The sequence below is a fragment of the Sesamum indicum genome, linkage group LG12, assembly GCF_026168435.1.
Source record: "Sesamum indicum cultivar Baizhima isolate 11 linkage group LG12, ASM2616843v1, whole genome shotgun sequence".
Classification (NCBI taxonomy): Eukaryota; Viridiplantae; Streptophyta; class Magnoliopsida; order Lamiales; family Pedaliaceae; genus Sesamum; species Sesamum indicum.
This window is the reverse complement of record NC_142668.1, coordinates 9,538,684-9,561,236: the sequence shown is the minus strand read 5'-3', so window position 1 is coordinate 9,561,236 and position 22,553 is coordinate 9,538,684. Positions and strand designations below refer to the sequence as shown.

General features: G+C 30.9%; 2 protein-coding genes across 2 annotated transcripts; one reads left to right on the top strand and one right to left on the bottom strand.

Annotated features, from left to right (window-relative positions):
- Nucleotides 1-13,350: 13,350 nt before the first annotated feature.
- Nucleotides 13,351-15,851, top strand: NUC (C2H2-like zinc finger protein). Its single transcript, XM_011101937.3, has 3 exons — nt 13,351-13,817; nt 13,923-14,319; nt 14,852-15,851. The coding sequence occupies exons 1-3, from the start codon at nt 13,718-13,720 to the stop codon at nt 15,744-15,746; spliced, it is 1,392 nt and encodes a 463-aa protein (XP_011100239.1). The 5' UTR covers nt 13,351-13,717; the 3' UTR covers nt 15,747-15,851.
- Nucleotides 15,852-21,189: 5,338 nt separating this feature from the next.
- DMP7 (transmembrane protein, putative (DUF679 domain membrane protein 7)) lies at nt 21,190-22,142 on the bottom strand. Its single transcript, XM_011101938.3, has one exon. It carries the CDS (start codon nt 21,972-21,974, stop codon nt 21,303-21,305), a length of 672 nt encoding a protein of 223 aa, XP_011100240.1. The 5' UTR covers nt 21,975-22,142; the 3' UTR covers nt 21,190-21,302.
- Nucleotides 22,143-22,553: the final 411 nt, after the last annotated feature.

Below are 22,553 nucleotides of genomic sequence, written 5' to 3'. Positions count from 1 at the left end.
TGTGTCAATGATCTTGGCCCGGGTGGAGGATTGATCGACGATGGTGACAGCAATGGATTTGACATGGATTAGTCTTCGGATGGTCCGCATTTAAACATAATCTTGGCCCAATTCAGTCAATCTAAAGTAAAAAAAAATGGATAAATGCTATATTTGGTCCAATAAATTAGTTCCTCAAGTTCATTTTTTACTTTAACATCTCTAAACTTTCATTTTTGTCTCAGTTGGATTTCTTTGACCATTTTTCAGTGAAAATTTGGTCGGAGTTTGACCTTTTGAAGTGTAAAATGGTCGATTAAGTTTGATTTTATCGCTTTTAGTCACTTCAATTTGTAAAATTATCAAAGTTCTTTTTTTAGAAAGGATAGGCATTTTTTATATTTTTATGGTGAATATGATGTAATTATCTTATATGAAAAAATAAAAACTTTGAACTCTTGTGAACATAATATTAACATAGTCTTTAACTTAAAATTTTAAACTTATTTAATCTAAAAATATAATAAAAAAATCTAAGTCGTGATATAAAATAAAATAGTCACTTTTTTCTGTTAAAAAAATAATTAATTTGATAATTTTACAAACTTAAGGGACTAAAGTGATTAAATTAAATTTATTAACCATTTTACCTCTCAAAAAGTTAAAATCCACATCTTCACCGAAAAATAGTAACATGTATTAAATTGAGACAAAAACTAAAGTTTAAGAATGTTAAAGTCAAGAAATGAATTTAAGGGATTCTAAAAGAAAATTTAAGGGACAGAATATAGTATTTATCCTAAAAAAATAAACTTCTATTTATTTCCAATCAACTCATTAAATATATAAGACCCAAATTTGATACGGGCTTATGAATTTATTTTCGCAAGAATACGAAAAGTTAAAATATATTATGAACTTTTAATTTAAAACTCAATTATTAAATCAATTTTTTGAATTTTAATTGATAATTTATTTCAAAATATTTTGATATCAACGTTATTGTTGTCACCAAGTATAATGAGTGCAGGCTAGTTTAGGATCCAAACACGATTTAAGACAATTGCAAGAATTTAGAGACTAATATTATTTTTGGACGCGAACCCTAATCACTTTTGCTTAATCCTCTTCTCATGGGGCTAAAGTCCGAAATTAAACCACCACTGTTTTTTTTATCCTAAGCTCCATAAATTAAGTATTAATAACTGATAGGGTAAATTACAATCATCTCTCCTGAAATTTGACATAATTATAAATACTTCTTCATTATTTAAAAAGTTATAAATATTCCCCTAATTTTAATGTCCGTCTAACAATGAGCCCATTCCGTCAGGTTTTCATTCAATTTTTGTGGTGAATTGATCAAAATGTCTTTTTATTTACACATATTTTATAATTCTTTAAAATAATTTTATGACCTAATATTCTAGATTATATATTTTACCCACCCTCAAACTCTTTTACTTTTTTTCAAATATTTTTTTTTATTTTTTTAAAAAATCAGCAAGTTAAAATAATAATGTCCAATTCATCGTTTAGAGGCTATATAATTACTTTCCATTTGAGGAGAATATTTGTAATTTTTCAAATAATAAGGGGATATTTATAATTATATCAAATCTAAAAAAAAAAAGTTGTAATTTATCCTAATTGATAATTTAATATCTGCAGTAAAATTTTCATTTGATTTTTGGTCCTAATTAATAAATAGCGTAATTGGGTGGGACCAAAACGCACTTTGGCTCTTTATTTATTGTGCTGCCATCACGTTAAAAGAAATTAAAATAAAAAATGTTTCCTAACAATCATAGTATTATAGTATATCATATGCTGTCTTAATCAGTCTTTACTTTTATCTGTTCTTTAACAAGTAGCCCACCATCAAAATTAGCACTAGGTTTCTTCTTCTTGTTCAATTTTTTGACCAATTTAGTGGCAATTTTAATTAGTGGAAGGAGGGGCCCTTTCTTGCAACCTTTGTGATGGAACAACATAACCTTTGTAATAGTGATTATTAATTCTAATGATAATTATGCAGTATGTAACAAACAAGTCATTTGAAAATTCATAGACTTGAGTCTTTCTTTTATTGGGATAATTACGCGCATCTTCTTTAAAATTTAATGTAATTATACATAAATTTTCTGTAGTTTGGGAATTACATTTAGCATTCATGAAGTTTACTTTCATCTAACAAATAAATCTCTTCATTGAATTTGTTGATATTAACTTAAGCTGAATGAAAATTGATTTTTACCCTTATAATTGACTTAAGCTGACTTATTGAAGGTCAAACATTTATTTTCCGAACTAAACTACCCTTATAGCGGTGAAGATATATCCCCTCACATGCATTACCGTGTGAAGACGTATGACAGTAATTTGATCATAAAAAAAATTATTTGACTTGTTATAAGTTGGTAATAAGTCAATCAGAGACAAATATAGATTTTTTTCTGATTTTTTTTAATATCAACAAATTCGATGAATTTTAACTATTAGAGGGACTTATTTTTTATATGGAAGCAAATTTTAGGGGTGCTAGATCCCAAACTACAAAGAGTTTACGTGTAATTACACCGTACCCAGGAGAGGAAAGTATAATTAACCCTTTACCTTATATGAGGTGTTTGCAATAATTAAGTTAAAATATTTATCAGCTTGTTATAAAAAATAAGTTAAAAAAGAGTGTTTCTTTTGTTTACGTCTTATATTTTTGAACTGCTTAAATTAAATTAATTTCAATAAAAATTATAAAAGTTTTTATTTATCAATTTTTGCAGTTTATTGATAAAATTATATATATTAAGTTCCAACTTCAATTTTTCTCCACTTTTCATTTGTGTTTTTCTTTTTTCTTTTTCCAAATAATCCCCAACTTTCACCTCTACAACATAAGAGTTGTTTTCAATAATTTCTACTTTTGTGATAGAAATAAGTTGTTGTATAAAATTATAAATTAAACAATAATAAAAATTGGGACAGCTGTCAAAAATTAAAAATAAAAAAGTTGATGTTGTAGCATTTGAAAAAATAATTTAATATTTATAATTTTAATAATAAGCTGCTGAAATTGATAAGAAATTTAAATAATATAAATTAAAAATCTGCATAATCAAATACTATTTTCAACTTAATTATTTTCAAGATAAGCTAATAAACACTTATTTCACACCCTTTCAAACATGCTCTTATTTTCACCAGAAAAAACAAAAGCTACATTCTTCCTTCTTGCTCGTAATCTATACCTTATTATTAAGTGAGAGCGGGAGAGCATCTTTTTGGTGTCTCAATTATTTTGATCTGCCATATTTTTTAAAAATTTTAAGTTAAATAATTATTTTTAACTTCTCCGTTTATTATTATTTTCAGTTATTTTTTTCTCCTCATGTATTATTTGATTTCTCGAATATTATTAATTATATTTGTTTGTCAATATCTTTTTACAAATCAAATTTTTTATATTAACTTATTATCTTAATATACATTTTTAGATATTTTTTTCCTCTACAAAAAATTAAAAATATTTTATTTTAATTCATTTTTAAAAATTACATATATATATATATAGAATATTTATCATTTATTAATTTCACAATTCTCACATAAAATGCCCACCTTCTTATCTCTCCTACAAAAGAGAATCATAGGAGACTACTAGGTTTTATATATATATGATTATGGGCCATTAAACCTACAATTGGGAGTGGAACTTTATAGAGCAAAAAGGAACTTTTATCTTTTTAGATTAGATTTGAATGAATGATTGCATTATGATTGTGTTGATTGAGCTTATTTTATATATAGTACCAAAATCACAGCTTCAATCCATGCAAACTAATTATATATAATTAAGCCCAAAATATCTGTAAGAGTAACCACAACTCTCTATTAACCCACTACGTCTTAGATTCATAATTTAAAATTTTGGATTCGAACCCCACCAATATATAGATATTTATTTATTTTATGTAAGTTTATTATAATTTATTTTTATTATCATACATAAATTTGCAACTCATGAAGCCACAAATGATCTCTTTTTCACAAAGGAACAATTTATATCCCACCTCAATTGGCCATATATATATATATATATATATGTATGTGCAATAAATGAAATTATAGCTTTGCTCGAGCATGAAGAAAGAACAACTACAACTTTGGCTTTCTTGATTGTTAATGATATTAAGCAGAGGATTCTTAGTATTAGTCTTACTTGTTTGATTAGCACATGTGCATTATACAGACTATGGCGTATCCCGTGGTCTGTCACGGGAGAAACCAACTCATGAACATGGTGTTGTACTACTATTGTTTTTAGTTAATGAAATTCACATTTACCCAAAAAAGAAATTATAGCTTTGCTCTTTTTTAGATCCTCCCTCTAATAACATTGTGGGAGTGTTTATGCAATAGGTGAAAATAATAATAGAAAAAAGAACCATTAAAAAAATAACAAAGTATAATGTGATCGGAAAAATTATAATTTTGATCTCATCGTTATAAAGGATAGCAATTTTAGCCTATTGCAATTAAACTTGGCACTCAAATTATGTGAATTTTTGAAGAATTTGCACATTAAGAACACTTATTGCCAAAATTGCAAATCTAGCCAGAATTTGACATTTGCGCCTCTGATGTGCGATTTTTTAAAAATTGCAGGGCTTAATTGCCAAATTTAGTTCCAAAGAGTCTAAAACCATCTTTCCTTTATAATTACGAGACCAGAATTACAATTTTCTCAATATAATATAATTATATTAATTGAAAATGATAACTGAAATTGCTTTTGTTGTGTATATATATTGGGAAATTCCAACCTAAATCAGGTGTGATTTAGATTTAAATTAATTATACTTGTTATGTGATAGGTACATAGTTGAAGGTGTTGAAAAATGGTGAATGACGAATTAAGATAAAAAATGTAATTAATAAATTAATTCTGATTAGATTAAAGTGTACAAATGTTGGTTATAATGAACGACACATTACGAGCTCGTGACACGTGAATGATGGTTGATGGCGCGCAGTCAGCAACCAAACAAGTGCCAATCATTGGAGAGGTATTATGACAATCAACTCTATTGCTACTAATTCAATTGTGGTTGTTGTCCGTCCTCCCGTGGCACAACAAATTAGCTATTCTAGCAAAATGTTCCAGTGACTTCCAATGTTTTTGTCAATAGAAGCTATTATACCTCAATAAGTTGAACTTTGGGAAGTTTTTAGATGAGGAAGTCCCCATTGTTTTTTAAGGGTAAATTGATGTGCGGACTTAAATGACTAGTTTTATGAAGAAATCTAAATTGAACAACTGGAAGGCTTTGTTGTTCCTGATTTGTCAAGCCATTGTATGGGCTCAAACAATCTCCGAAACAATACCATGAAACTTTTTGATAAGACAATGTTGTCTAATGGCTTTAAGATCAATCAGTGTGATAAATGTGTTTATGTTAATGACACTCTTGACTTCTTTATCATCGTCTCTTTATATGTAGATGAAAATTTGACAATGGAAAAGAAAGTAAAAAATTACCGATATATTTGATCAGTACTCTCCAAATGTGAATTTATTAAATGATGTAGTGGATCATATCTTATTATTGAAATAAAAATATCAAATTTACCGTCTATCAAGTCGGGGACGAGGGCTTTTTTGAGAATATTTTTTTCATATATCTATTTATTTAAGTATTTTTTTTTATTTTCTTCTCTATTTAAGTATAACGATGTATGAATCTTGATTTGTATTCCCAAGTATAAAAATAAATAATAAATAATATATACAAAAAATAGGATTTCCCAAAAGGCATAGGTTCCTTCCTTTTTGATAAGAAGCATGTGAATTTCTCAAAAGGATTCCCATCTCAAACATTGGCCATTGTTATGCAGTTCTTCTGCATCGAATCGTATAGTATATGCTGTGACAGTCTAATTCTTCGTATTTGTATTTTAAATTAATCCTTGAAACCTTTTTATTTAAATACCGAGCTAAGTAGGAACTGGAATATAGTGTACTTTGCCCAATTATTTTTGTTATAATTGCAAATTTGACATGCGAATTACATCAATTTAAAAATTTGCCCCTCTTGAATTTTGAAATTGTCCTTTCATAACTAAAATGCTCATCTCACACTTAAGACTAAGAATCTAACACGTTAAATGCAAAGGTAAAAGCAATTCAACCTCTTGATTTTTTAGGAAAATCCACTAGAAAAAACATATTATGTTTGTAATGATTAATTACTATGATTAAAATGTAAAATTGTGAAATTATATTAAATACTATAGTTGCGCCACATCTAGTTTTGTCAATAGATTGATATTATCCTCGCAAATTGGGATTTGGACTCGATAAATACTCGTAGTTGTTACATATATATTTTACCCAAATTCTACCTGTAGAATACCCGTTGCGACTTATTTATATATATTCAAAATAATTGGGTCCGATATGGGTCTTAACTATTGTGTCTTATTCATATCGAAATGAATGGAACAATTATACATGTGTCTTTTTAAAAGTTTAGGGGGCCGGGGTCCTATTGTCATCTTTTTTAAGAGAATTTGAACCTATTAGGATTTTTGAGGGATTATTAGAAGAAGTACAATATGTTGTCATGGCAAATTACTATTACCAAAAATAAAAAATCATGATGAATACTAATTAATGATGACTGGACAACGGATAACAACAATTGTTTCTACAGACGAAGCCGATACATTAGTCATAGATAAGAACCATGACAATTATTCTGACCATAACTGAAACCACATCAAATCTAGTTAATCGTACATAGCCAACACATATTTATTTGCGATAGATAGATTGATTTATCATTATTGTTAAATCATGGCTATTTACAATATAAGGACTAATCTATTTTTTTTCTTGCAATGGGATATATTGAATGCAGTTAACCCATATTTTATACCCATAAAAACTTATGAACATATATAGGGTTAATTATACGTAAACCTCTTTTAAAAATATGAAATTACATCTATTTTTTTTTAAAAAAAATTGAATTTACACTTATACCCCTCCAAAGGTTTTTTGTTTACACCCGACCCTCTTTCGTTAGGGTTAGAATGAAAAATGCAGACGTTAGCAAAAGAAATTATACATTCTCATATATTACACGAAAGTGTTAAATGAATGGTAAAATTAAAAATATATGTAAGTATTTTGCTAATGTCAGCAATTTTGACCCAAACCCTAGCAAAAGAAAGTCAACAGTAAACAGTAAATTTTCGAAAAAGTGTAAATATAATTTTAGAACTTTTTCAAGAGAAGCAGTAATTTGTATTTTTAGAGGAGATGTAATTAACCCTATATATATATATATATGTATGTACACTTTTTGTCAAAAGGTGAATTGACACATAATACAAAGTCATCTCTTACTATATATATGACCTAGTTTCAAATAGCTACAAGACATACATTCCATTCCAAATTCTTGGCTACCAGTACAAACACATCGACAGAATGAAAAAAAGATTGAAGTATTGAAGTTTTGAGAAAAAGGGAGGAAGAGGAGAGAGAAAATGTTGAGAAGGTGGGTTGAAGACAAAGTTGAATCCTAGAAAATGAGGAAATAAAACTTTCAATGTCCAAGAACTTAGTATTGGTTTTAGGTAAAAGACAAACGAGGAAACAAACATACCCTTGGTGACAACAATTTACTTTTCCCTAAACACTTCCAACCACTATTCAAAACCAACTCCATGCAAGTTTACTCCTTCTCTCAATATACTCATAAATTACATTTTATTTTTTAATTTTAAAATATTAACAGACATAAAATGCTTATGAATAAAAATAATCATTTGACTCGTAAATGTTTAAAAGAGAAGCTCATTGTCTTCCCGTTAAGGGGTTGCGTTATATTATTTTATTTTTTTAATTTTAAAAGTTTAGGTTGTATTATATTTTTTTTCAAGGAGATTTTTAGAGTACTAATATTTTTATTGCTAGGGGAGTCTGTTGTATCGAACCCTAATTTTGTTTTCGATTAATATATTTTTAAACTTTTTTTAAAATAAACGATAGACAGAAAAATGGAAACTTAAAGAAAACCTATTGTCTTCTCCACGTCAAGAATTGTGTTATCTTATATATATGTATATATATATATATATTCAAACCTTTGGAGGTCTGTCGTTTTTTAGTTTTTTTAGGTGAATTTTTAGTCTATTAATTAATTATTTTCTAGGAGAATATATTACATTTAACCATAATTTTTTTCGTTATAATAATTGCATTATTCTTTATGAAAATACTAACAAAAACACACAAAATTAATTTCTCTAAATAAAAATAAAATAAAAATAGAACTCCTAAACCTCTAAAAGAGAATCACACCATCTCCCGCATCAAGGGACTGCATTATCTTTTTTTTGTTTAATTTTAAAGAATTTAGAAAACCGAATTTGCCTTTTGTTTTCAGCAGAATTCTTAACTTATTTAATATTTTTACAGCGAAATCCATTGCATTTAACCCTAATTTTTTCCCGCCCCACCGACTACTCCTCAATCTAAAACTTCACGCATAAATCAAATTTAAAAAAAAAAAAAGAAAACTCAAACTTCATTTCCTCTAAATTATTTCCAAGTATCTTACCATACAATCAGTCAAAAACATATTTAATATTATTATTCTCAAAAAAAAAAAAAAAATTGCTGGTCGATGATCGCAGAGACACAAGGTAGATTATGCATTGTGGGGGAAGAGATTTGCAGATCATGAGAATAATATATATAGATATATAAAAAGTAATAAAAGGGGTAAGAATTGAGCTGGACTTTGAAAGTTGAAGCCTTTGAGAGTGTCGGGGAGGGGAAAGAATATTCTGTGCCCACCAAAGTTAAACAGCAAAACTCCAAAACTTAAATTCTAAACAAACACACAAAGCAAAAACATCATTAGATTATGATTAAAGAGGTTGCAGGAAAAGTCAGCCCACAACCAGACGACTTACCCACACTTCCAAAAATTCACTGCCTTTGTCAGTTCCCTGTCTCTTCACTATTTTATTTATATATCAGGGTTTTTTTTACTACCTATTAGTGTAGTATTTGTTTAGAGGATCTGTGTGTATTATTGATAAGTGATTTGGGGTGTTTGGAAATAATGGTTATAAGTTAAAAAAAATTGACGTGGAAGTGTCAATTTGGTAACCAACGATGCCTGGCTCAGTTGGCGAAATAAAGACTCCATGATCTTGGGATTTTGTTATACTGTATAGTAGGTGTTGTCTACTATAAGAATACGATTTGTTTAAATTTAAATTATATGGTATTGTTGATTAAGGTATGTTGTTTAACCCCATAGAATTACAGGAATGACGATTTCACCCATAAAATTAAGTTAAATAGTCATACAAACTCCTATCCTTCTGCATGTATTTTGCATCCTTTTCAAATTGTGGGGGCATTTTGAGTATTTATTTATTTTTTTCCTACAGTAAAATAAATTATTTCTTATACTTTAAATAATTATGTTTTAGAAAACATAACAAATCAATACTTTCTATTATTGTCAAACAAAACCAATGCAAGAACTCAAACTTTGAACATCGTTAATCCGAGAAAATTGCAATTTTGGTCCGAACTAAAGTGTAGGATGGTTTGCAATATTAGTCCCATACTTCCTGCAAAACCAAACTACGGGACTAATATTGCAAACTACCCTATACTTTCAGACCAAAATTATAATTTTTTTTATAAATCGATAATTACCATAATTTTAAGCTGTGAATAAATATTTGCCGTGTTCCTAATTATAATCAAAATATTTACAATGAAAATTACATTATTTGAGTTATGACTATTCGAACAAATTGGTAACACGTATCAAGGTGTGGAGAACTATAAAAAGTTAGGAATTGTAGCACAGCACATTTCTTTAAAGCAAAGATTGCTTTAATATAACTTTAACAGAATCAAATAAAGTTGTCCATCTAACGTTCAATGTTGTGAAGGAAACCATCCAACTATCAAACTATCCACTTTTATCCATCACCATGACCATATGACCAAGCCATTCTTCTCTATTATTACTCCTCCAACTTATACATAATATCATTATTGTAATATTCTCATCCCGTGTGGATTAAAAACTGATAAGATGTGCAACATACACAAGAAGAAAATAATTCAATAGCTATTAAAAAATTTAATGTTAAAATCAGTGTCGATTGATTGAGCTAATTAGCAAGTAAAATTATCTTTGATGATCTACATTATTTAATAGGATAAATTATAATTTTAGTCCTGTAATTTAGGAGGGATGATATTTTTAGCTCTGTACAAATGAATTTTTGTAATTTATTCCTGTAACTCCATATTTTGATAATTTTAGTCATTTTCCGGCCAATTTGGCCAGAAATTTGCAATTTACTTGCAATTTTGGTCCTATAAATTAATAAATTCCTGTAAAACCAAAAATGCCAACTCTCTCAATTTACAGGATTAAAAATGTCGATGCTCCCTAAGTTACAGGACTAAAAATACAATTTAATTAGATCATGTACAAGTCAAATGCAAATTTTCGGCCAAATTGATCGAAAAAGGATGAAAATTGCCAAATTTTTAAAGTTACATGACTAAATTGTGAAAATCAATTCATGTATGATCAAAAATACCACCCATCATAAGTTACAAGACTAAAATTGTATTTTTTTTCTTATTTAATATATATTTTAAATAATTCGTTGCTAAATTCATTAGCAAGTAATTTTTTGTTGCTAAATCCAATAACAAAGAAACATATTGTATTAAATACCACAAATTAGCGACGAGAATTTTACTTTGTAATTAGCTCGACGCTAACTTTTTTCAGTTGCTGTTGAAAGATTTTCTTGTACTGATATAAAATTCAACTATGACTCAAATAGCTTCGTAATTGAATACTTCTGTTCAATATTCATAGTTGAATATTATAATTCACTTGGTAGGTTTGGAGGTACTTCTTGCGAGGGAGGAGCATGATAATAATTACACTCTCCCATATCTATATGTACAAATATTTACAATGTTATTTAACTCAGGATAAATTTTAGCTGAAAGTTAATGAATACAAATTATAAGTATTTTTACAAATATTCTCCCGTTTCTCAAATTCTTTTTTCATTTTCTTAAATACCAAAATTAATTAACAGTGCTGTAAAAATATCATTGAAATGTGAGAGAGTATGTATGCATGTATTTGCCAATGGCGTAGATTGTCTGTCGTAAGGACGATTTCTCCCTTTTTATGCTACTTTGCTTGTCGTTCTCTATGGATTTTACTTTGTTTCACAGTTGGTGCACGTGCATGCCCTGCCTTCTGCATTCTTCATAATAATTACCCGTCAAAGTTTTTACCCCTCGAAAAATGTAATTTTAGTTCTGTAAATTAAGAAATGATATTTATAATTCTATTCGAATTGATTTTCATAATTTAGTTCTATAATTTTATAATTTTAATCATTTTTCAACTAATTTGATCAGAAAATTATATGTGACCTGTACATGACTTAATTAAATTACAATTTTAATCCTATAAATTAATTCATGCAGGGCAAAAAATGACATCACCTCTGATTTGTAGGATTAAAAATATCAACGCCTCTTAAATTATAGAACAAAAATTATAATTTAATTGAATCGTGTACAAGTCACATACAATTTTTTGACGAAAAAATGAAAATTGCCAAAAATTTTATATAGGACTAAATAACGAAGATCAATTAATGGAGATAAAAAATGCCACCCCATTAAAACTAAAGTTACATTTTTTCCTTTCACCTCTCATCGTTGTATAATTTTTACCCACAGCTTAAGTACTTGTTGCTTGAATCGATACTATAACTCTGTATATATCGTTAATTGTGCATATATATATATATTGATCATTTAAAAGTATTTTTATTTTATAATTGTGTGCATATATGTATAGATATAGAATATTTAGATATTTGCAATGCAATTAATTTATATATATAGTTGGATTGCATGAGTATCTATGAAATATTTAGAGCTTTTTTTTTTGTATAACTTTAATATTTCCCATGTGGCAAATCGATCCCTGGCAAAGATAATTCAAAGCGAGTATTAAGGAGTTTGAAATTCATGGTCGTTTGATCAAAATTAATTGAATAACTGCAAAATGGTTAGTCATTATGAATATTAAACCCATAATTTTTTTTTTTAATTTTTTCAATTCAAATGAACTCTTATAATATTGATTAATTTTCTTATTTTCGTCCCAATTAAAATTGAATTGATTTTTTTTCAATTTCAAATTATATTGCATTTTCTATTGTTCTCAATATAATATCCAAGCTACATATTAAATAGGATAAAAAGTGTGATGGAATTTGAAATAAAAAATTGATCTACAAAACATCACTACAAGAAAATAACTCAATAATTACGGAAAAAAATTAATGCTAAAATCAGTGTCGGGCTAATTAGCAAGCAAAATTCTCACTGTTAATTTACATTATTTAACATATATTCAAAACAATTCGTTCTTAAATTCATTAGCAAGTCCATTTTCGTTGTAAAATTCATTACTAAGTAAATTTCTTGTATTAAATAATATTGATTAGCAACGAGAATCTATTACTTACTAATTAGCTTGACGCTGATTTTTTCTGCAGCTATTGAACCATTTTTTTATATTGCATGTATAAGAAAAAAAAAACATCACGAGATAATCATTTTTGAAATATGTAGAAATTTTCAATAAAATTTTATCATCCATTAATCATGGAATTAAGGGTGAAAATTATAACTTCTTTTACACGTATATCTATAAAAAATGTCATATGTCAATAAGACCAATCAGAAAAATTACATATGCAATTTGAAAGTGGGGTTCTTGAGATTGAATCAAAGCAATGGGTCACATTATTACATATATATATTTTCATGCTTGGTGATTGGAACAAAGTTTTTAGTACAATAATATAAAACAAAAAGCAAAACAATTATGGGATAATCATTCCAATCAGAAAGGCATGGTATCCACCTTTCTCTGGACCTCATCATATCTGTCATTATACACTCTCCCTGCCCTGCAACCTCCCCCCCCCCCCCCTGCCCTCACTACCCCCATGTTAGAAAACAGTATTCTTTTTTTGGTAAAATAGTTCATATTATTCTATTCTGACAGGAATCAGTTAAAAATATGTAATATACGAGGTAGAGAGAGATGTAATATTCTTGTGAGCAATTCTTGTTTGGGAGATCCCAAATATTATATGATTACTCTTTTCAAATTGTCATTTAACGTATAACTTTTGTGCTAAGTTAAGTTTAAAATATTCATAATTTACTCGTTTATATACTGGATGTTGGTGAAATAATATTTACCGTGTGATTAGTTTGAAACCGATCCGGCCCGAGTGTTACTTAATGAGACTGCAACCCTCTATTATCCATCATTCTCTTTCGAGCTTCCCCTACTTCCATAACTAATACCACCATTGGATGAGAGAGAGGGGGGGAGAGAGGAGAGAGAGAGAGGGGAAGTATATCCCTTCAATTCTGCATATCATCAGCTAGTGTTGTTTGAATTTGACATCACAGCAAAAGGTATCTTTTAACTCTTCTTTTTCTCTAGTAATATCATCGATCAGATCATTTTCTCCTAGCTAGCTTGTGGACTGAATCCCACCAAGAGAAGACATCAAAAATAAAAATAAAAAAAAGTTCGTCGTTGCTGTCGTTCGACAAGAAAAGATGACTGAGGAAGTAATCTCAATCGGATCCACCGCGAATCCTGTCAGTGGATCAAATCCTCCACCTGCCAAGAAGAAGAGAAACCTTCCAGGCACCCCAGGTCTGTTATCTTCTGAAATTCTCCTAACTTCAATTTTCCAGCACAATCAAGATTTCCCTTTCTGTCGCTTATTTTCATGACTAATTAATATCAACCAAAGTACAGATCCTGAAGCAGAAGTGATAGCCTTGTCGCCCCAAACCCTGATGGCCACCAACAGATTCTTGTGTGAAATATGTGGAAAGGGTTTCCAGAGGGACCAGAATCTGCAGCTGCACAGAAGGGGGCACAACCTGCCTTGGAAGCTGAAGCAAAGGAGCAGCAAGGAAGTGAGGAAACGCGTCTACGTCTGCCCGGAGAAGACGTGCGTCCACCACCACCCATCCAGGGCTCTTGGTGACCTGACAGGCATCAAGAAGCACTTCTGTCGAAAGCATGGGGAGAAGAAGTGGAAATGCGATAAGTGCTCGAAACGCTACGCCGTGCAGTCGGATTGGAAGGCCCACTCCAAGACTTGTGGCACTAGGGAGTATAAGTGTGACTGTGGGACTATCTTTTCAAGGTATTATCTCTCTTTATCTTTGCTCTATCTTGAATACATATACTCCATCAAGAATTTAAGGTGGTCAGAAATTTTATTCCCTTTAATTAATTTCTTTTTTCTGATTTAAATCATACATCCGAAGAAAAGAAATGTATGCTACGGTCTAGAAAGATATATAGAGAAGGTAAGAGTGAAAGACAAATTTTTTAGTCTTGTTGATTTGGTCCCTATTTCTAGTCAAGATTTGTTTATTTTCAGTCCCTTTAGATATATATAGCTTGTTAGATTAGGATGTCTTTTCATCTTTGGAACTAGGGTCCTGTGTTGTTCTCTTTCTGATGGAAATAATACAAATCTCTAGGTCTTGTTATGTGAGGATGAAACATATACTTACACGCTGGTAAATAACAATAGTGATTTATTACACAAACAAATATATAAAAATGGAAATTTACCACTAATTTCATATCTATGAACTGTTTTAATTACTTATAGATCTCCCTAAATAATGAACAATTTTTTTCACTTATTCAACTTTGTATGAATATAGGAGAGATAGCTTCATCACGCATCGGGCATTCTGCGATGCCTTAGCAGAAGAGACGGCGCGAGTTACAGCCGCATCTCACATGAACAACCATGCAGCAAGCATCAATTATCATTTCATCGGATCATCACTAGGGCAACCAGCAGCCGTAGGGCAGCATTTCTCTTCGATTTTCAAACCAATCTTGAGCAATACGGATCAAAATATCGATCCGATCCCAATGGGCCGTGGCCTGTCCCTATGGAACATGGGTCCGGGCCCTGTCCACGATTCCATAGCCAAGAATCTCCAGGATATGCAGCCAATGGGGGTTACTGTGAGCTCCGGAGCAGTGAACAACTTCACTCATCATGTTCATTCACTTATCAACAATCCCTGCTCGAACCCTCTACCATCTACCTATAACCAGATGAATTGGGACTTTGGAAACAAGATCTCCTCCAATGGGGATGATCATCATGACCTAACGAACAATCCTCTCCCTGTGAAAGAAGTGAGCGTTCCATCTTTGTTCAGCACTCAAAACCAAAGTCACCAACCCACTACTGCAACGATTTCGGCAACGGCTTTATTGCAGAAAGCTGCCGAAATAGGAGCAACCACGAACGACCCTTCATTCCTAGGGAACTTTGGGCTAAAGGGCAGTGACAACATTTCTGTTCAAGATGGAAACAAGCTGTGCGGGCTGTACGGTACAAGCTCGGCCACTAGTGGCCTTGGGAGTGATGTAGAGAGCTCAGTCAATGACCTCTCCGCCCTGAATCAGATGGAAATGTACTCTTCCAAGAGACGGCGTGTGGCGAACGGTCACGAGATCACCGGCGGAGAAACAAGGGATTTCCTTGGGGTCGGGGTACAGTCCATCTGCCATCCATCTTCAATCAATGGATGGATATGATTGAAGGGAGTTTGAAATAATTTGTGATGGATTTTCATGTTAACAATCTGTATCAAGTAAGCTAATTATCAAACGTGGAAATAAAGTTGGAGTAATTAAAGAAAAGGGAGAAGGAATTTAGCATTTTCAGACTTTGGAGAGAAGGAAAAGGTGGCGGACCAGCGGAAGAATCTTCCATCACACTTTTGAATTACATATTAATATCAAATCGTATACAGTCTCACTTTTAAATTATAATCTAATTTAACTATATTTTTCAATTTAAAAATTAACATATATCAATCACATATTAATATATCATTAATATAAATAACACAAAAAGTATAATAGAAAATTCTCGACAATAATAATATCAATTTAGAGCAAAAAAGGGGGAATATATATGAGTATAGAAAAGGGCTCTAAGGGAGATAAGATCCATGCATATTCTGTTGAACCCATGAAAGATGTTGGCTTTAATTAATAAATTTTTCTTTCTTGGTGAAAAGGGCCATTTGTGGGGGGCAAAGGAAAGAGGCCCTTTTTGAACTCCATTATTTTGTGTTTGATTATGTCCTAGTTGTTATCTTCGCAAACTGAAATTCAAAAGATCATTTCAGTGTAAAAAAAGGCTAAACCTAGTTTTGGTGAGGCTAGGGCTACTCTTCTTGTTTAAAACCAAAGTGCACTTCTCTTTTGCTTACCCTTTCCGAATTTGTACGTGACCAAAAAAAAGAAGGAAAAAAAATGTATATTTCGTCCTATAATTATTTTGAACAAAAGTGCCTCTTTTGATCTACTTTGATTTTAATTTTATAATTAAAGACGATATTTTAGAAAAAAAATCTCACATTTAATCCAATTTTTTTGTGAAAAATATATACCATTCTTGCTGAAAAAAAATTGACACGTGTCAAGTATATGCCTTTTATTGGTGAAATTGGCATTTTTCAGTATAAATTTGACCAGAGCTGCTGCTTTTTAACATCATTATTTTCAATTACAAAATAAAATCACAGTGGACAAAAAATGTCAACCCATAGTTATAAGATGAAAAATTGAATTTTCTCGTAAACAAAACGAGTGGTATCTGCATGAGGAAAATAGAAGGGAATTGAGCAGTTGTAATTTTATTTTTCATATAATTAATTTTATTAAAGAAAAAAAATGAAAGTGGTTGCTAAATAAATTATGTAAAGGTAATTGTTATAAAACGTCTTGTGACAAATTATATGTTTCGTATGTTGAACGTCCTAAAAATGTAAGGAAATACTAATTTTTGCTACACTTACATAAATATAGGAAAAATAATGCAGTGATTAATGGAGTGCTTTTTTGTAGTCTAAGTTGTATCAACATCTTGTGACTAATTAATTATTCGCTTCGTACGTTGAAACGTACCAAAAATGTAAAGCTGTATACTAAGTTTAAGAATTTCGTGCATGTATATTTCGGGAAAGTCTATGTTCTATGCTAGAAATATTTTATCCAAATAAAATTTGATCGAATTCAATAAATCATAATAAGTGTATCAGACTTGTCATATGATAGATTACTATTTTTCTTCAATTGTAAATAGGAATAAATGTCATCAATTTTGTATATACAGGACTAGATAAATAAAGGACATAGTGTTGGAAAAATTCATATCAACAATGTGTAACATTGTTTTCAAATAGATAATCGGATATATTAATCAGTTTTGAAATCAAAACACAAATACCCACATTGGAACAAAATAATAAGAAAAACAGTTAGATATGTTGTTTTACTACAAAATTAAAAAGATAACTTACTAAGAGGTGTACCGTAACAACTCTCGGTCCAACAGAAACGGCACACTAACCGAATCGCAGAAAATCTGCATGCCTTGAAGAAATTATACGTCCCGCCCAAAAGTGCATCGGGTACTATGCAATTCCTTCCAGTATAGATGATTACTATTTATTCAATATTACACTTATACTGATAAACACCTCGAACAAACTCAATAGCCTTTTCAGCGAAACTAGAGCTCAAAACTTGAAGTTTTGAGAGAAACCCAAGAGCAAGAGAGAGAAGAAGATTTTGGTTTGTTATTGGTGTGTATGAGAATGAAGGAGTGGCAACCTTGTATAGGCACTCCAGCACCAGCCATAAATTCTATCATTTAAGCCGGACTTTTATTACTCGGGTGAAAAGGCCGAAAATGGCTAGAAACGAACGAGCAGTTTTAAAACTATCAGTCAAACAATTAATGTAATTTTAAAAATATTTTGATTGAAAAAGATTGTTTCTGTTCATGTTCGGTTAAATTCAAATATTTCTGCTACAAAAAAATATATCCTGAGAGTAATACATTTGCTCTAACGCCTAGGCCCAAATTCGGAGCTGGGACTAGATAGGCAAGTGGGCGCACACATGTAGGACAATCCCATGTTCACTCAAGTCTCCATAACATTTTAAACATAACTTGAACTTGAACTTAATATAAGGAGTTTATTTTATATATAAACTTCCAATATGGGACAAATTTGAGAGTAAAAACATTCACCCCCACATCTACCTTATATACAGATCAATGCCCACTTTATCCCCATCATTTCTCATGTGGGATATGCTCTTCTTTCAATTTCTTCCTCTTAAATCTATGGATTTTAACATGTAATTTAATTTAAATTACAACAATCCCCCACAAATCTATAAATTTAAACTCAAGTTTCTGTAGTTTGTCTTCAACAAAGATAGATTTGGATTTGAACCACTGTCTAAGTTAACTAACGTCAGTTATCACCAGGTCAAATGAAACTAAGCTTGAATTTGAGCTTGTGATTGTATTTGTGACAACATCTATCACTAACGATAAACCACTGGCTTTGTATTGATCTTTAAGGTTGACACTTAGATCATGTGTCCTGATCCTATTCATTAATACTTTCAGTAATAATCCAATTATTTAGTTGTGGCCAAACAATTACATTCACTTAGCTGGGCGTCTCCAAGGATGTATTGCTAGCGTTTAGAGTTAAACTCTTAAAATACTTACAATATCAACACCTTTCAGAATTACAAGAGATAAACTCTAGATACAAAGTATTAAGTCTACTTTTGATGCTCTGACATACCCTGTGACTTGTTAATACCACATTAAATCTTCTTTGTGGGATTTTCTCTTATAAGGTTGGGTTGCTACCGTAGATTTGTCACTGATGGGTTTTCAATCCCATTCCCAATCTGAATTTTTTGTAATTGTGACAAATCTAATCTTTTTGTCAAAGGACCATCCAAATAATCCTTTATTCCCACAAAGTCAATGTCTATAACTCTGTCCGACATTAATTTCCTTATAGATTTTAGTCTAATTTAGATGTATCTTTTGGTTATATTTACAACTCTGAACCTTTGCAATTGTGGCTTGACTTTCACAATATACAACAACGAAAGTCAGAAGTTCACATTGTTGGGCGACTATTAAAATAAGAAGTTTACTTATAATTTTCAAACAACGAAAGAATATTTATAGTTATGTCAAATTTCAAATGAGCTGGTTGCCATAAAAACTATTTATTTACAAACCATATAGAAATATGCTCGGTGGTAGTAGCATCTATTTGGGCTATATTTGATATGCACGGGCTACGCCCAATGGACGCCCGCCTAGCGTGGCCCATTTACCAAAGACACACGGTCCAAGTCTAATAATGATGTCAAAATCGTGACCCAACAAAAAAGTACACTAAGAGTTGGGCTCTATTACTAGGTCCACTGATTTCTGAGTACGGAGGATTTTTGAAAAAATCGTAGTTTTGGTTTTATATATTAAGGGTTTTTTTTTTTTCAATTTAATCCCATATATTGTGATTTTTCTATATTGTATCCTATAAATAAAATTTTTTCTCATTTAATTTTATTCCTCACATAATTTTTTTACTAATTTAGTCCCATATGTTATGATTAAAAAATTATATATAATTATATACACTAATTAATGATTTAATTATAGAAACTAGCACGTAATTTTGTTGAATCAATGCAAAAATTACTTATATTCTTTGAAATTGATCAGAATTTCAATACATTTTGACCAGAACCTGAATAAAATAATATCAATTAAATATTGCTGTTACAAAAAGGTCCACCCAAAATAAAAGACAGAGAGTCTATTACTAAAATAAAATGAAAAATTTTCAACGATTAAATACTTATTTCACGCATCAATCCAATTTATAGTTATATAATTGAAGAGCAATAGGTGTTATCTAAGTTATCTCATTTATATGAATATAACAAAAGTTTTAGCCAAATAGAAATGTAATTGAGCACCTTTGAAGACCTCCAACCTCTCTACACGACGTTTCGTCAATAGTCTTGTTATCTGCTTCAATTAACTTGGCTTATCGTGCATTCCTGGCTGCTTGCATTTACCACAATTGGAGGGAATGTTGAGCCGCTTTGAACATACAGAACGACCATCGAATATAATAGCCACCATTATTGTGAAAGATATTAGATAGAGGATTATCAGTGTATCCCTTGGCCTGTTGAGGGAGAAACCACCAGTTGAGCACTGTTGTACTGTACGATCTTGTTTTATTAATAGTCTTGTTATCTCAAACTTTGCTTCCTAGCTATGAGCTCCTCAGACACAAAGATAGTATCATTCTTCTTACCAACTCTTGATTTGAAGCGAACAAACTCTGTGTGTAGTGACTGCTCACCCCATCATGCGTTAAAGTTCATAAAATGATTCGATAATGTATTTTTTAAATATAAAATAAATTACTTTATTTATTATTATGTTTTAAAAAATATATAAAAGTAAATTGCTAATTTTTTATATAAGATAATAATTTATGCATTTATAGTATCACAAAAATTACTTGCATTTTTTTCTAAATTCTGAATCTGGCCTTGAGTTTCAATTAAAGGGTTCCAACACTGTCGCAAACTTATCAGTATGATTTATTTTATTTTTCTAGAATTGTATAGAAAAAATACGCCATTACATTTGTATGCTTCATTGTATTTTTAAAATTAATATAATTTTAAGTATTTAAATATAATTAATTTATAAAAAAATAAAAAAATATAATTTGTGAATTGGGCCAATTAAATGTGAATTGCAATTGCAATTGACACCAAGTGGCAATTTTGAATTAAATTTAAAAAAAAATTATTTTTTTAATTGAGTCAATGGTTAGAAACCGCAACTCGTAATAATAATATTATAATATTTAAAAAAATTATATTAATATAGTTTTTTTATTTTTTTTTGTAATGAAAAAATAATTAACCCGGTTTTCCACTTCTTAAGGTTTTCAGCTTCCAATAATCCAATTCAAAGCCTGATTTTCATTTTGCTATTGCAAATTAGAGTGACGGATTTCATCTTCCGAACAATCAATAATCAGATGTCAAACCTAAATTTCATGAAACATGAAAATTCGGTTAATAAAGTTGATAAAATTAACACTTTTCTCTAACATTTAACATTCTCCGACAACAATTTCAGATCAATTTATGTTCTCATGGGCCAAAAGAAGAACGGACATTGAAATTTATATGCCAAGAATTTCAGTTCAGGATCATATCGATTAACTAACGGGGTGACAGAGGGAATCCAACTCCATGGCGCTTGGTCGGGAACAAAAGGAAGAACAGGCTGCAGATCACCCCCACTGCCACCGGCAAGGTCGTCAGAATTTCCAGGGTCTCGTCTGACGGGGAGGGATAGAAGCAGTGCATCACATTCTTATCCAGCATCGCCACAGCCGCGAAAACCACAATGGACAATAAGGCATGGAAAAAATCCACGAACCGGAGCCGAAATTTCTCGGCTTCCTGCGGTGGAAGAGCACAGGATGAGCCGTCAATGACCCAGAGGCCCCGGAAGGTGGCCAGGCCGTACCGGACCTTGCCCCGCTCGTCTCTGAAGCTGTCCGTAAAACACAAGAAAAAGCACGAGGCAGCGCAGAATCCGAGGAGACCGAGGGTGGTGCTTCGGCTGACGATGGATTTGCATTTGCCTTCATGGGTGAAGACGGGGGAGAGAACCTGGAAAGCAAGAACGGAGCCCGTGGGGAGGAGATTGGAGAGATGGGCTGTTCCTTTGAATGCCTTCCGGACGACCTTCCGCGCCCGAGTTTTTGGTGGTTTGGCCCCGGCTGGAGGTGGTTGGTTCTCCAGGAGAGGAACTTGGATCCCTTCATCTGGTTCCCTGTACGATTCACGAATACCATTTCTTGATTCTTCTTCCCTGCGGATATCCATCGATTCCCCCTTGCGTTTTCGGGATTTGACTAATCCTTTATATGCATGGAGTAATGGAAGAATTGATGTTGTTATAAATGTGCAATGGCTCTTTTCATTCAAAAGGTTTTGAATGCATATGGGGTTGAGGGAAGGGAGGGTAAGTAATGGTGGAATATTATGAAGAGAGAAAAGGAGGTGCATGGTTAAATAGACATTACACATAGAGCTTTCAATTAATGAGTTTTGAAATTGGTTTAAAAGCGTCATATACGTTTTGCGAGACTCTTAATTTAATGAATCACTATTAATAGGGAGTTTTAATAAGAAAGGTTTTATTTTTGTTTGGGTAAATTACAACAACCTTCTCTGAACTTTGGCATAATTACGAATATTCCCTTATTGTTTGAAAAATTATCAATACTTCCCTTATTTTAATGGCCGTCTAATAATTAGCTAAATTCATTAAATTTTTATCAATCTTTTATGATAAACTGACTAAAAAGGCCTTATGGATTAAAAATTATAATTTTATTTATTTATTTATGGACTAAGTGGATAATTTTTTTCATAATTTTTTTTCATCCATCTAGTTCGATC

Bases quoted from the DNA above. Each gene is read 5' to 3' on its own strand.
- NUC (XM_011101937.3), top strand. From the start codon at position 13,718: ATGACTGAGGAAGTAATCTCAATCGGATCCACCGCGAATCCTGTCAGT. The intron at 13,818-13,922 runs GTCTGTTATCTT...ACCAAAGTACAG, and splicing joins AAACCTTCCAGGCACCCCAG to ATCCTGAAGCAGAAGTGATA. The intron at 14,320-14,851 runs GTATTATCTCTC...GTATGAATATAG, and splicing joins TGTGGGACTATCTTTTCAAG to GAGAGATAGCTTCATCACGC.
- DMP7 (XM_011101938.3), bottom strand. From the start codon at position 21,974: ATGGATATCCGCAGGGAAGAAGAATCAAGAAATGGTATTCGTGAATCG.